Source organism: Oreochromis niloticus, linkage group LG15 (assembly GCF_001858045.2).
Source record: "Oreochromis niloticus isolate F11D_XX linkage group LG15, O_niloticus_UMD_NMBU, whole genome shotgun sequence".
In the NCBI taxonomy this organism is placed as follows: domain Eukaryota; kingdom Metazoa; phylum Chordata; class Actinopteri; order Cichliformes; family Cichlidae; genus Oreochromis; species Oreochromis niloticus.
Window position 1 is genome coordinate 37,133,105 of NC_031980.2, and position 15,104 is coordinate 37,148,208.

The window sequence follows — 15,104 nt, forward strand, 5'->3', positions numbered from 1 at the left end:
GAAGCAGATTTTGGCCATTAAAAAGTTAATCTTCTTCTAATGCATGCTGATTGGCCCGTTAGGGATTTACGGCAGGCCAGGACTCCCTTGACCCGATCCGCTTAAAACGACTTGAAACTGGACGTTGAAATCGTAGTTACAACACCAGAGAAACACCCATGTACGTATAAAAACAGCTAACTGCCAAAACTGAAGGTGACTGCTATCGGAAAACTGCTGCTTTATATTCGCAGCGACTTCATGCCTGAAATCAAAATGGCGGGTGCCGTATAGTGGCCTGTGGCGCTGTGACGTCCCAAATACCAAAACTGTACTCGAGACCGGGAAATAAATAATTAAATAAATAGTGGCGCTAACAGGCTTTACAGGATCCACCAAATTTGCATTAAAAATCACTTACAGAACGAAATTTGCATTATTAGGCCACAGCTTGACTGGACCATTCACCCTGGACGACTGAGCGTGTTTGTATGAAACAGCACGTTCACAAAGTATTTTTTTTCTGTGCCATTTTTATTTTATCGGTTGCAGTCACCAGGCCCTGTCAGGTTCCAGCTGCTGAATAACTGTAGTAAAAATCAAATTACATTAATAACTCAAACAAGAAAAACATGGCATAAACCTTTCAGTGGGTACTGAACCATAAATGTTAAATATTAAAGCACTCACAACTCAGCACATGGTTTTACTCAGCGGTTTGTGCTTTTTATGATGCCTTATAATAGGCAACGTAAAAGTTCTCAATTAAGTGTTTTTTTTGACTTGCCTGGTTCTAGGTTACTTTGAGTCACTGCACCACCCTGTGGTCTAAACGGGTATTACACAAAAACGCCTTTCAGCCCCACAACTTCATGTTTTGAACGTAAGATTATAGCAGTTGTTTGTTTGAAATTTGTTCATCGCTTTAGTGAATTTTAGAGGGCTTGAAACTATTTTAAATAAATTCATTTAAAATAGGTACCTTTTAAAATAACAATCCATATTCCTAAGAATGATCATTTGACAATTTAACCACTTCGGACTGAATGTGTGGTGTGACACAGATGAGACCCAGATCTTGTAAAATGTATTAATAAATCTTTTTAAAATTAACTTCAAATAATGTTTTCTTACATATGTGTCTGCAATATGACTCCGTATGTGTGAGTTATCATGAGGACAGTCAAGTTACTCCTGAGGGTAAATCTTTTCCCACATGTGTCACGTGGGTGAGCCTTCTCACTTATGTGGGTTCTCATCTCGGCTCGTAGTTCAGAGTTACACCAGAATCTTTTCTGATGTTTTGAACATCTGATGAGATCTTTGTGTGTTTGAATGCAGCATATCAGTTTATTGCTTTCACCAAATTTCTTTCTCAAAAAATTGCAGAAATATGGCTTCCCGTTTGTGTGGACTCTCTGGGACCTCCTATTTCAGACTGGAGTTTCTTTCCTGGTCATACAGGTGAGAAGCGAGAACTTTCTCTTCCTTACAGGCGTGTTGCTGTGGGAGTTCTGAAAAGACAGAAATACATGATTAAAAACACAAATCTGGACAAATATATTCTAGTTTTAAATGAAATCTGGGAGCCCTGCTGTTCTGCACACAGTTTTGTTTGCAAAGCTCACAATGAAACCACTTTGTGAATAATCACAATTGTATGAACCCTTACTAGCAATACTGTGGCTTTGGGTGATGGGTTTAACTGCCAGATGTGTCCAGATGTTCTTGCCAGCCTTTATCTTTCGCTCTAGATATGCACATTACCTGTTAATTTGAACTTTGATGAGCTGGTATTTCTTTTTAAATCTATGACTGTAGAGCAGGAGGTTTAATTGGAAGGTAGGTGGTTCACACCCTCGGTGCTGCAGTCAAAGTATCCTAACCTCAAAAAAAGCACAGAAAAAGTCCATTTACTATTACATAATCTCTTCAGCCCGTGTCCTGAGTGTGCAGCAGGGTGTGGTGTGCCCAAATCACCTCACCTAGCAGGTGTGCAGGGGGCATTCTAGCTGCTTCTTTTGATATGGAGTAGTCCCAGCTCTACTTTGAGTCAGCATCCTGATCATACCCTCAGCTGTCCATAAGAATCACGAACAAATAAACCCCATGTTTCCAAAAAACAAACAAACAAACAAAAAAAACACGAACTCTTGATTTTATATTGCATCTCATGAGCCAGTTGTAACAGAACACTTAACATAATGAATGAAGTGAGTGGGGAAAAGTTATTTTAACTAATTTGTTGAGGAAGGAAGGAAATCCACAGGGAAATCGGCGTGACACAGATGGATGATATGAGCTAACTCTCCTGCTATGTCTCTTTCTTTGAAATCGCAGAGCTGTGATTCTACAGAAGTTCACTGAATTCACAAAAGTTAAAGATTATTTGGAGACATCAACTCATAAATAGAAGGGGCCGTCTCAAAAACAGGTGAGACACAGTAGATGTGATGTGGTTAGAAAGTGACAGATGCCTCCTCCCTCAGCAGCAGGAATGCATCAGCAGGCCGACACATGTCCTGCTTTAGTCTCGTCAGTGGATCACAAACCTCCGAGAGTCTGACAGAACAACAGCACTGCTGAGAGGACATGAGAGGATACCGAGGCGTTAAGTACACCTTGTTCATCTTCTGCTACTTCTTTTGGGTGAGTCTCTCCCAGTTTGAACAATTTATTGTTTAAAAAATGTAGCGTCATACATTCATTAGTGCGTGATAGTAGTAAACCTGTTGCATAATAGTGAGTTAAATGCCTCAGTTGCACCATAACAGAGGAAGAAGATGAGCTACAAACAGCATTTTAATATTTAATATTAACTCATTAATCCCGCTGACTTTATTAAGATATGTTGGACTTAACAGGGAGCCAGTGAGGAAAAGCCAATATCAGAGAAATATGCTCTCTCTCTAGTCCCTGTTACTACCCTTACTGCAGCATTTTGGATCAGTGAGTTTTTAGGGCAGCTTGATAATAATAAACTACAATAGTCCAATCTAGAAGTAATAAATCCATGAGCTACTTTTTCAGCGCCACTCTGAGACAGGATGTTTCCAACTTTTAAGATATTGCGCAAATGCATGAAAGCAGTCCTACACTGTTTAATGTGCACAAATATTCAACAACTCCAACATTCGTCACTGTGCTACTGGAAGCCAAGCCAATGCCACCTAAAGTAAGTGTCTGGTTTCTAAGACTTGTAGGGCCAGAGCGGCGGCTCCCAGATGGCTAAGCTCCTCATCCTTTCTGCAATGGAAAGGCCAGCCACCATTCAGAGAACGCTCATTTCCACTGCTTGTATCTGTGATTTTGTTCTTTCGGTCACTGCCCAGAGCTCGTGACCATAGGTGAGGGAAGGACCATAGATCATCCAGTAAATCGAGAGCTTTGCTTTTACACTCTGCTCTCTCCTTGCCATGATGGACTGGTACAGTGTCTGCATCACTGCAGCCGAAGCTCCAATCCGTCTCTACTCACCTGTGAACAAGACCCAGAGATCCTTAAACTCCCCACTTAGGGCAGAACTTTTCCCTGACCCAGAGTGGGTACTTCACCCTTTTCTGGGTGAGGGCCATGACCTCAGAGTTGGAGGTTCACCCAGCTGGGACATTACTGTAGTTTAACTAATTGGTGTTTTTGGTCATTTGGCTTCATGAATAGATAAAACTGGGTATCATCTGCACAGCAATAAAAATCTATGCTGTGCCTTCAAATGATGTTGCCTAAGGGAAGCATATATAATGTAAACAGAACTGGTTCCACGTGTGGGAGGGGAAAGAAAAAAGACAAAGATTTTTGTCAATATGAAATAATAAGATTAAGAAAAACTCCCTCCAAAAAGTTATCTCAGAGGTAAAAAAATCATCAATCTCTAGCAGGGCGGGCTTCTTTCCCATGAAGGCCAGAAAGATGGCGTGTACAGAAAGTAACAAAGGAGACCGTCTGTAAAAATAACCAGTTGTTTTTCATATGTCACGTGTTAGAGATGGACATTACCACCATGCTAGCAGATATCTGCTACTCAGGGCTAAATGACATGAAGCAGAACTTCACTCAACAAACCCGGAGCACACACTTTCTTCCTGGTCTGTTATCACAGCTGAACACTGTTAGTATTTAGCTGTCAGCTAAAGAAGCCACATCTTAACAGTGCAAACTTTATTATAAGATTTAATATAATTTTTTCATAGTTATCCAAGTGGCCTTTAGAGGAACTGCAGGTTTTGATGCTTCCACAGTGGCTTCATTTTTCAGCCCTAGAAGCTGTAGCTTGCTCCCGGGCAGACTTCCAGAAACTGGCCAATCAAAATGAAAGTGGGCTCTAAGGGAGGCGTTTAAAGAAAGAGGAGGCCAGAATGGGTTGTTTCAAAGAGAGGATGAACTGGGGGGCTGTGTGAAGGGCCCGGATAACAACCACACTGATACACTTTATATTTAAGACAATGTTTTCAAATAAATATCATCTCTGTTCTGTCAAGTATTGTTAGAACAGTTTCAGAGATAATCTCTATTTATACTAAATGCCTTTTCGTGTATGGTGAGAATGTGTGTGCTGGTAAACAGGAAGCAATAGAAAATACTACAGAGGAAGAACAATAGCAGAAAGTAAGAGCAGAAATGTATTTTCTTGGACCAATAGTGAGATGGAACATAAAGCAGGGGAAACATTGTTTCAAAGTAAATATGGTGGCATACTCGGGAGGCACTGTGAGTGTGATATCCATCGCCAGAGGAAGGCACAACAATGTGAAAGGAAATCTCACACAGCAAAGATGAAATCACAGTAGATATAATATGTCAGCTGAACTGTAATGCTCATGCTTTGTGTGACTGATAAGACCCAATCAGGATGCAAATCTAGGTGTTCATGTCGTCATTTCCAGGTCGGCTCCGTCTCATCCACAGTCACAGAAATGAAAATGATGTTAATTCCAAGCCCAGTGACAGTAGAGCTAGTTACAGCTGTTCCTCTGCTTTAATGAAATCTGTGTTTCTCTGTGACTTTGCAGGTTGTGAGTGCCATACTTATAGCAGTGGGGATCTATGCTAAGATCGCCAGAGAGAAAGGTAGGTTAGGTTAGCCCACTTTCAATTATTTATTTTTTCTTGGCATTATTAAAAAAATGAAAGGAATTTCAGCCTCATTTCTCTGCATTTTGTCTGAATGTTATCGTTATTGTGCACAGTCAAGATCGTATGAAGGTTTGTTCTCATCTGTGGCAAAGAGGAAAAACTCTTAAGTGACAAACACTGTTCAGTAAATTCTCTCTCACCATGTTCATAGTTTATCTCGGCTTTGTTTGTTTTGTCTAATTCTCACATATAGATATCTGGTAGCTATCTCTAGATTTTTCCTGCTCATCCAGCTCAGAGTCATGGGGTGGGTGGAGCCAGGCTACGACCTGGACAGGTTGCCAGTCTACTGCAGGTACAACACAGAGAGTCTGACAACCATTGACACTCAGATTCATACATGTGGCCAATTTAGAATCACCTTCCATGTTTTGGACAGTGGGAGGAAGTTGGTCAGGTTGTCATGGAAACAGCGTGAGAGCGTAACGAGTACAGACCCTGCCAGTCTCTTGATATGTAAAATATTAATTACTTACGCCAGCGGAATAAAATCTGTCCACACAGTCACTTTGTGAAGATTCGACCTAATTAAGCAAAGATTTGTTTTATGGATTGTGAAAGTCTCCAAGTCGGTGGAATGTCCTGGAATAACGACTGTGTATGCATGTCGGGTAATCAAAACAAACCTTGATCACATTCCTGAAGATGAGCCACACAAAGTTATTCAGACATGTTTCAACTTTTACTTGCTCTTGTGTTATCACTGATGGTGAGGTGAGTGTTGGCTCGTTCACTAACCTCTGGAAAACAATTGGGATTTAGACCCGGTCAAAACATTGAGGCAGACTTTGGGAAGGACTTTTCCAGGATTCCCAAAATGACTTTTTGGGTTCCAGGGTCGTTTTGTAATCAGGTTTAAGTCGGGGTAAGTTCTGTTAACAAAAGGTAACGAAGGACATTTAGCCATATCTTCACTTTTGGAAAGACCTTAAAAGAGATTTTTCAAGGACTTGGGTTTCGGGTCCATGTTATGATCATGTTTAAGTCAGGACAAGGGTCCTGGAAATCCATTATATCCACAAACATATACTGTGTGTGTGTATATGTGTGTGTATAGATGTGGTTGACACCCTGACGGTTGATCCCGCTCTTCTGTTGATCGTCGTCGGCTCTGTGATGTTCCTCATCACGTTCCTCGGATGTTTCGGGGCGCTGCGTAACACCATCTGCCTGCTGAAGATGGTATGTCGGTTCGCTGGTTTTTATCTTGTTCTGACTCACTCTGGCCGTCTGTTCTGATCAGCTGCTATTTGTCCCGCAGTTTTTGGGACTCCTGGTGGCCATTTTACTCTTGCAGATCGCAGCGGCATTCGTGGGATACTTTTTCACTGATACGGTAACAGGACATCGAAAAATCGTACTAAACTGAAGAAGTAAACAAACCAACATGACAGTTCTCTTGTTATTCAGGTGATGGAGAGAACCGAGAGGCTGATGATGAAGGCAATTGAACGATACAGGGAGGACCAAGACCTGGAGAACGCCATTGACTTCATCCAGAAGAAGGTGGAGACGGGTTTTAAGGCTCAGTAATCTTTTTTGTTCTTTCTTTTTTACTGTTGTAATGACTGTGCTTCTGCTTCACTGTGATTGCAGTTCCAGTGCTGTGGAGTTGAAAGCTATAAAAACTGGTCCCGTAACGCCTACTTTAAGTGTTCGGACACCAACCCGAGTCTGGAGGCCTGTGGAGTTCCCTTCTCCTGCTGCATTCGCTTGCAGAACCAGGTCAGAACCAGTCAGTGAGCCAGGCCTGGATATGTTTGGGTGTGATGACTCAGGTGTACCAAGGCTGTTCCATTCTTTACTTAAGTAGAAATACAGATACTGTTAAAAAAAACTACTCTAGTAAAAGCTGAAGTACTGAATCTCCTTCTTTACCCAAGTACATGTGAAAAAGCTCTGAAATGTTCTCAAAGCAGGAAAGTAAAAAGTAGCAGTTCTAAAAAAAACGGACAGTTCTACCATGAATGTTTATGCAAAAGCAATTGAACCCTATGCTGTGTTAATATAATAATAATAAAATAATATTACACATGATAATACAAATGTTCAAATCTAAATTCGTTATGTAGGACACAAGGAGTGACTTTTTCAGTGGCCTCTATAATGCCTTCATTGTCAATGGTAAGTTTTCCTCTTCGTCTAAACAGTGGGCGAACCCTACGATCAGCTGTAGTGGCTCAGCGTGGGCAAAAGAGTCACAACTGACAATAATTTCTAATGTGAACTCCAGCAGATTTTCTTTGTGTACAGGCTGTGATCAGCTGACCTGCTGGTCTTTGTGGATTTACACAACTGAATTCAACAAGATGTAAGCAGATGTTTCGTGAGCTTGGCTGATTTCCCTTTCCTTCACTAACAGTATGCTTTATATTGTCTTTACACTAAATCAGTGGTCCCCAACCTGTTTTGCTCCACGGACGGTTAATGTCAGACAGTATTTTCACAGACCGGCCTTTAAGGTGTCGCAGATAAATACAACAAAATAAAATGAACGACCAAAACAAAAACGGTGGTGTTTTGTAAATATAATAATAAATGTGAATTCACTGTGTAATTGTGTAACTTTATTAGCAGCGTCCTCCTGAAATCTGCCAACAACATTGAGAGTAACATCCTCCTCTCTGCCCCTTAATGCTCTCTGGTCGCTATGGTAACACGTAAATATTTCTTTCAAAATAAGACACACGACTACAACCAGTGTTGGTCAAGTTACTTGAAAAAAGTAATCAGTAACTAATTACTGATTACTTCCCCCAAAAGGTAATCCCGTTACTTTACTGATTACTTATTTTCAAAAGTAATTAATTGCTTAGTTACTTAGTTACTTTTTAAAAACACGATTTACAACCTGAATAGGTGATAAAGCGATAGATCTTTCAGCCCAATTCTACTTTTTCTGCATAATCCATCATACAAAATGTAATCGAATGGAAACGTCTCTTTTTAAAACTTGTTTTATTAGTTTTAATCTTTTAACTTTATGCATCAAGCAAAAATTAAATTATATGCAACATTCTCTGACTGGAAGAAATTTGTTTAACATTTAAACCTATTTTCTGCACATTCCAGCACATAAAATATTTTTTTGTGTTTACACTCAGTCTTTCAAATAGATGCAAGTGAAACACAGCAGAAAATAAATAAAATCAAAGACTCAGCGGTCCTGTTGCTCTATTTTCACCTGTCTAGCTGGCGGATGTTTGTCCTGGTGCAGGTGTGCCGCAGCGGTCAGTGGAAGAAGCCGTGAGTTTGTCTGTGAATTTCCCATTATGTGGTAGCGTGCTCAGCGCTTGCTCGGACGTTTAGGGGTTTTTTCGCTGTAAAAAGAAGTTTTCTTCCCACGCACAGCGGACACTAATGTTTTTGTCACTTTTTACGGAATCAAACTCAAAGTAAGGTCAGTACTTCCACGCTTTAAACACTGCACGCTCATACTCTCTCCGGACTCGATATATTATCCATTGTTGATCTGCACACAGCTGTTGTCACGGACGTCGCACTCGCTTACGTCACTGTCATGAGACGTTCTCGCAAAAAATCACGGTTTTAGTAACGCAGTAACGCAGCGTGCTTATGGGAAAGTAACAGTAATCTAATTACCTTTTTTGCAATAGTAATCCCTTACTTTACTCGTTACTTGAAAAAGTAATCGGATTACAGTAAGGCGTTACTTGTAACGCGTTACTGCCCATCTCTGACTACAACACAGGAAAAGACCCAGGGAAACCGAGTTAACGATAAAAACCCTGAAAACCATAAACTTCACACCCGAGCCTCAACTCTCGCGACCCGGTACCAAACGACTCACGGACCGGTATCGGTCCTTGGCCCGGGGGTTGGGGATCGCTGCACTAAATCATATACTGTTGGTATGAAAGTGGAATTCAGTGACTTAATCTAAGCGTCATCACATCACCCAACACTGGCCATGAGCACGACAGCCACTGTGTTTGTGTGATCTGAAATTATTTACCACCTAAAAGTCGTTACTCCCTTTATGCTTGCTCTTTTCAGTAGCTGCAGATCCTTTAAGGTGCACCTTTTAGGCAGCTTCCTTGTGGAGAGCTAGCACTGGAGGCATTCTTAGGAAAGTCAAAAAAGATCACCCAAGACACATCTATGGTATAAATTTGAAAATTGATAGGACAAGACCTTGACCTTGAAATAGGATTGTAAAATTGATACCATAGGTGTGTCTACTCGGAGGCTGAGAGGCAGCACTGGCTGTTTCCAGTTCAGCTCACATCCTGTTTGATGGGACAGGATGAGCTGAAACTTTTGATTTTCTTACAGGTGAACGTTGAATCCATGCCATGCTGTGGCAAGCACAGACTAACTGCTTGTCCATGCTGGTGTTCAGTGCATCGAAGCCCTTTTTGTGTTACCTTAAACAGCTTCTGTGTGTTTTCTTTCTTTTGCAGACTGTACTGAACACCATGTGTGGTTATGGGATGCAGCAGCTGGAGGAGAAACTGGCCCGTCAGGACATATTCACCATCGGCTGCCTGGATAAAATTGTCTGGTGGGCCAAACACAATCTGCTTCTGGTGGCTGGTCTGACCGCCGGCCTGCTGCTGCTCGAGGTAACACTTGTGAGCATTTGGCTGCAAAAAACCCTCTGAAGTCATCACGTTGCTGAATGACACTGACAGCAGTTTCTGACCTTTTGTGTGTTTCCTTGAGCAGGTCTGCATGATAGCTTTGGCTGCTGGTCAGATCTGCTGGATAAAAAAAGTCCTACAGCATCAGGAAAGAAAAGCAGCGCAAAGCAAATCGGAGAGGAAGGAGAGCCTCTGGTTTCCTCCTTTTGCAGACTTTGATGATTAATAAAACCATTTGTTGAGAAAGTGGGGGATGCTGCGTTTACACTGTGAATTTATAGGTTTGAGCTGTGAATCTGAGGTTTGTACAGTGGGTGAACGCATCGATGTTGGGCTCCAGGAGGCAGTTGAAATACTACCTCGTGTAACGCCCTATTTAAATTTTAGACTCTGAAACTCAGTTTTGTCATTTTTATGTAGCGCTCAGCGTTTCTGTTGCTGCCTTTCTACTAAACAGAATTTAAAATTCACCAAAAAGATCTGAATTAGTCAAAACATTACATGAACAGATATATTTTTTGTAATGTGAAAATGTTTCATTAGCATATCATGTGCAAGGTGTTCTTTGGTCAGTGAAATCAGTCAGCCAGCCTCGAAGCTGTCCAGTGTGAAGCCTTGTAAAGGACGCCTGAAAGTAAGCATAGTTTTCTAACATGCTAATTAAAAAGTGAGTTAATGCTGTGAAAGCCTAATGTATTTCTAAAGCTATCCAAGTACATTTGTCACTGAGCCCCACTCTCCTGGCTGACTAATCTCCCCGACCTCCTGATGCCTGCGTTGCATGTTTATCAGCCAGGAGACTGAAGTTTGCGTCCTGTTTGCGGGACCTTTTCCAGCCTTTCATCCCACTTGCTGTTTTGTTTTCACCTGCCTGCTCCAAAAGCTACTTGGTTTGGGCTTGTGACTCTGGATAAAATGTGACCCTTTACACTGAGGAATGACAAATGCCAAAGGACACCTTGTGCATAACTGAAACACACCTGCTGCTTTAATAAATATTCATTATGCTACAGCCCAGGAATGAGAATGACCTGTATTTGACATGGGAAAAGAATGTGTTGGGTGTTTGGGATCTAGACTATAAACAAGAAATTAATGAAAATTGAAAGAATATTTTGTGCGTACAAAACCAACTAAAGTCTTTATTTTGATCTGTGTTTTTTATTTGCCAATACAACCGGCCTGGGCAAGTTTTGCTGCAGATGTGTAAAGAGACTGTAGAGAATGTCTCTGTGATTGTGTTTGTACTGTTTTATTATGAAACTATTCTGAACCTTTTATATCCTATAATGTGATAAATAAATACATAATGTGATAGAAACAGATAAAAATAAGAGTGAAATTAACAAAAACTATAAAAACTGTTTGTCTGTACGTCTGCTATTAGCTGTTCAAACAGACCAACCTCTCCCGTCAGGTTGCCAATCTATTGCTGGACTAACACAGAGAGACAAACATTCACATCTATGGTCAGTTTAGGACAACCAGGTAACCTAACCCCATGCATGTATCTGGAACTCATGCAGACAAACTCCAAACACAAACCAATGGATTTATACACCGGGCCTTTTTGCTGAGAGGCGATAGTGCAGCTTTCGACCCCACTGCCTTACCAAAGTTCTACCATATTAACCTAAATTATTATTTTATGAAAAGGCTGCTGCTGACATGACATCAACTATTTCTAAATACCTGCAGAGATGGCATGCTTACATGTTATTGGGGTGGCTGTAGGTCAGGAGGTAAAGCAAGTCATTTATTAATCGGTTAGATGGAAAGTACTTAAGCATAGAAAAAAGTGTAAATTGAATTTTGCCGTTTGCTTTGAGTTACAACTTAAATATTAACAGAGAGCTCTTGTTTGTGTCTACATTAGGATAAGGTTTGGGTCTCCCGGCAGGGCCAGAGGTGTATATTGTGAAATTATACAACAATACATATCAGGCCATGTTGCAGAGAGAGTAGCTACTAAAGTACTTTTACAAAAACGGAATGAATTATGTGCAATATGTTACATTTTTGAGTAGAAATTACAATACTGCTGTGGTTAGAAGTCAAACCCTGCTGTGTATCAGCATATTGGTGTTTCCAGATGGCTCTGAGTTTTTCCTTCAGACAGGAGAGTGTGATTGTTTCAGTTTATCTCTAAGACTGAAGCATCCTTACCTTTAAGTATTAAGCACCTCGAAGTGACTGTTGTTGTGAATAAAATGAAACTGAACTGACGTGAACTGAACTGAACACAAAATACTCTCCTGGAAACAGGTAGATGTGATGACAAAGACAAAAACAGTAAAACAGAGAAGGAAGACGTGTGAAAGGCAGGACACTATCCCCATTTTTTTAATGAAAAATGTGTATTGGTAAAATCCTGAATAAGCATAATAAACCTGGTGTGAATACATTCTCACATCAGAGCCTCGTACTTTGATTATTTCTGTCTACTTTCAATATTTTTATGTTTTATTTCATTAAAAAAGTTACCACATATAAAATGATTTCAACTGTTACAAGCAATACGAATAAAAGTTAAATATGTGCATTATTCACAGGGTTACATGCAAAACTAATTATTTGTATACGTTTGTTGAATATGGAGGGTCAGAAGTGGCAAAATGAATAAAAAACCCCCCATAAATTAATAAATAATTAAATGTGTCAAAAGTTAAATACAAAGTGTTTTTTAAATATTTAAATCAAATGAATGGGCATGTAATTAATTATTGGAATATTTATTTAATTAATTAATTCTAATTTTAATTAATTAATGAATCATTTTATTAATTATTTAATGGCGTTTTTAATTAATTAATTTTGTCACTCCTGGCCCTCTACAGTTGTACAGATTAAACATATTATACAACTGCTGGGGTATAATGAGGTGCTTTTAAAGTCTTTATGCTAAACTTAGCTTTTGTATCCACCTTCTTACCTAATTTCCTTTATATAAGGAAGGAAAATGGTCAAAAATGAAATTACAACACTTTAGAAAACAATAGAAATCAATGACCTTTTAATTCCAGATTTTATACTATGCTTTTATGCTTTTCAGTTTCATCCAGCAGTACACTTTTTAATGCTTCAGCAAGTCCAGACGCAATAATGTTTTTTTCAGGACGATTAAGATTTTGCAAGAAGCCAAACTGATTCTATTATTAGAACATACTCTTTTATAAATGTTCATTCCTGTTTCATACTTTGTAAAACCTGCACTGACTCTATTCCACACTGGTGTTTCCAACCAAACAACGATCTGATTTGACTGGATTCAGTCCTTTGTGCATTTCAGTCTCTGTTCCTCTAGTGCCCCCTGCAGGCTGCATTGTAAATTCAAAACTTGGACAGCAATCATACCAGTGACCAATCTCGTTATCTTGCTAGAAGTCTCATCTTGAGTTACAGAGTTGCAACAAGGCTTGGCATCTTAGTCATTTAATTTCATTTAATTATTGCTAAGCTAAAACCTCTGAACATCAGGTCATTTTACGACGTGCCCATCTGCTCTGAAAGATTTGCATGCTAAGTGAAACTTGCAAAGCTAAGAGGCCCCCTGGTAAGCCTGCCTAATCACTGTTGTTCTTCCCAAACTAATTAAGTCTGCATAGTACCTTTAATCTGTGGTGGATTATTAGCTAAGGCACCTGCAGTTGCGTGTTGTTGGAGGGATTCAGTCCCGTGGCCCTCACGCTTGCTTTATTGGATTAATGACTGCAGTGCTTTGTGCAGGTAAAAATAACTGCAGTAGCGAGCTGCAGCAATGATGTCCCTTTACTCTCCAAGCTAAACACTAAAAAAACCGTGCAATTACTATCAGTGTTCTACTAAAACCTTAATTCATTGTACACCGGCTGGCCACTTTATTAGGTATACTGTTAGGTAAACTGTTATATATTCTGCAATCATGTGGCAGCAAACTAATGCATTATTGTTTAAACGCCACAGCCTACCTTGGTTTTGTTGTCACTCATGGCATGTCTTTATGACCGCAGTGTATCCATCTTATGATGGCAACTATTTGCACTGCTAAGTTCAGCACAAAAACAAAGGAAAAATCGCACTTGGTAAATTGTTCATTTATTGTAACAATGCTTAGATCATTGGAAATCCTGTTTATTTCCCCTTAAATTGTGCTACATTTGTAAGAAAAATCCACTGGTGGGTTGAGCAGCAGGGTTGAGTGGGTTGCACCCATGAAAAACTTCCATTGCCAAACAGATTATTCTGCTGTGGAGTTGTTTGTGACTTTTGTGTTTATTGGATTAGATTATTGAAATCTGCAGAAACAAGCAATTTAACAATTCATTTATTTAATAAACAATAGTCTCAGTAGCACGTGGAAGAACCATACACAGGCAAAACAGCCTGGCATCTCCTCATGCTGGTCACCAGCTTGGTCATATAGATGGCATCCCATTCTTGAATCAGCCGTTGTGTTTGAGCCGTTTGACATTGGCAGATAAATATTTGGCAAGTTTTCCATGGCTGCATTTTTCAATCTGCCACAAAGAGATTCTGGCACGCTGTCGGGCAACTTAGTAAGAGAAGGCAGTCCTCTACTCACACAGTGTATAGTGTGAGTGGGGTCCTGCTGACTTCATCCGTTAGTCTCACCTCAGATTCAGGAGAAACATAGTGGTTTTCATCCTGGTTACAGAATGCTGGATCAGGTCTCTGTCCTTTCAAAGATATTTGAGGGTGCATCTGGGTTTTCCCATGGGTTTTGTGAACTTTGTGAAGAGAAGGTGATCATTTGCATCCCTCCTTTGTGAGATGCTTTGGCTGTATGGGTTGTCTGACTTTTTCCCACAAGCCATTTAGTCAGAGTACAACCATTGCAAGAGCTTGGGCCGCATTGTCAACAATGAGTTGAACAATAAGTATTGGGTACTGGACTCTGCCATAGCTGCCCTTCATCACCAAGTTTATAATTTTTATGAACAAAATAAAAGGTAAAAGACAATTATGTCCCTACGCTCACCTATGAAATTTCCCCTTGTGGGACTAATAAAGGTATATCAAATCAAAACCTACGGTCACAAGTTGTGGGTAGTGACTGGAAGGACATGTCGATACTGAAAGGTGGAGATGAGCTTTCTTCAAAGGGTGGCCGGCCTTTCTATAGCCCTGTTCCACTAGTACCTACTGGCCCGGCTTGACTCAGTTCGGTTTTTAGGGCTTTCCATTATTTGGTAGCACCTGGTACCTGGTACTTTTTTAGTGCCTACTGCTCTGGGGTTTCAAGTGATGCACGCCACTGAAAATGTGACATCAACAGACTGCGTGCTGCCGATAGGTCAGTCAGTGGCACGAAGGAGCAACTCCTTCACAAAAATCAAAACTGCCCTTTTTGAACGCACACGAGAGAAATGTCTTCACACAAAGCAACAT

At 40.3% G+C, this 15,104-nt stretch overlaps 1 protein-coding gene across 4 annotated transcripts; it reads left to right on the top strand.

The window, feature by feature from the left end:
• Positions 1-75: 75 nt before the first annotated feature.
• zgc:113223 (tetraspanin-33) lies at positions 76-9,962 on the top strand. 4 transcript variants are annotated; one of them, XM_003452527.5, is made up of 10 exons: positions 76-160; positions 1,369-1,443; positions 2,320-2,628; positions 4,989-5,046; positions 6,170-6,294; positions 6,374-6,448; positions 6,523-6,618; positions 6,709-6,837; positions 9,537-9,698; positions 9,802-9,962. In XM_003452527.5, exons 3-10 carry the CDS (start codon positions 2,572-2,574, stop codon positions 9,940-9,942), a joined length of 843 nt encoding a protein of 280 aa, XP_003452575.1. In that variant the 5' UTR covers positions 76-160; positions 1,369-1,443; positions 2,320-2,571; the 3' UTR covers positions 9,943-9,962. The 4 variants fall into 4 exon arrangements, with proteins under 4 accessions (XP_003452575.1, XP_025754928.1, XP_025754927.1 ...); XM_025899143.1 differs by having other exon boundaries at positions 2,469-2,628; XM_025899142.1 differs by lacking the exons at positions 76-160; positions 1,369-1,443 and having other exon boundaries at positions 2,230-2,628.
• Positions 9,963-15,104: the final 5,142 nt, after the last annotated feature.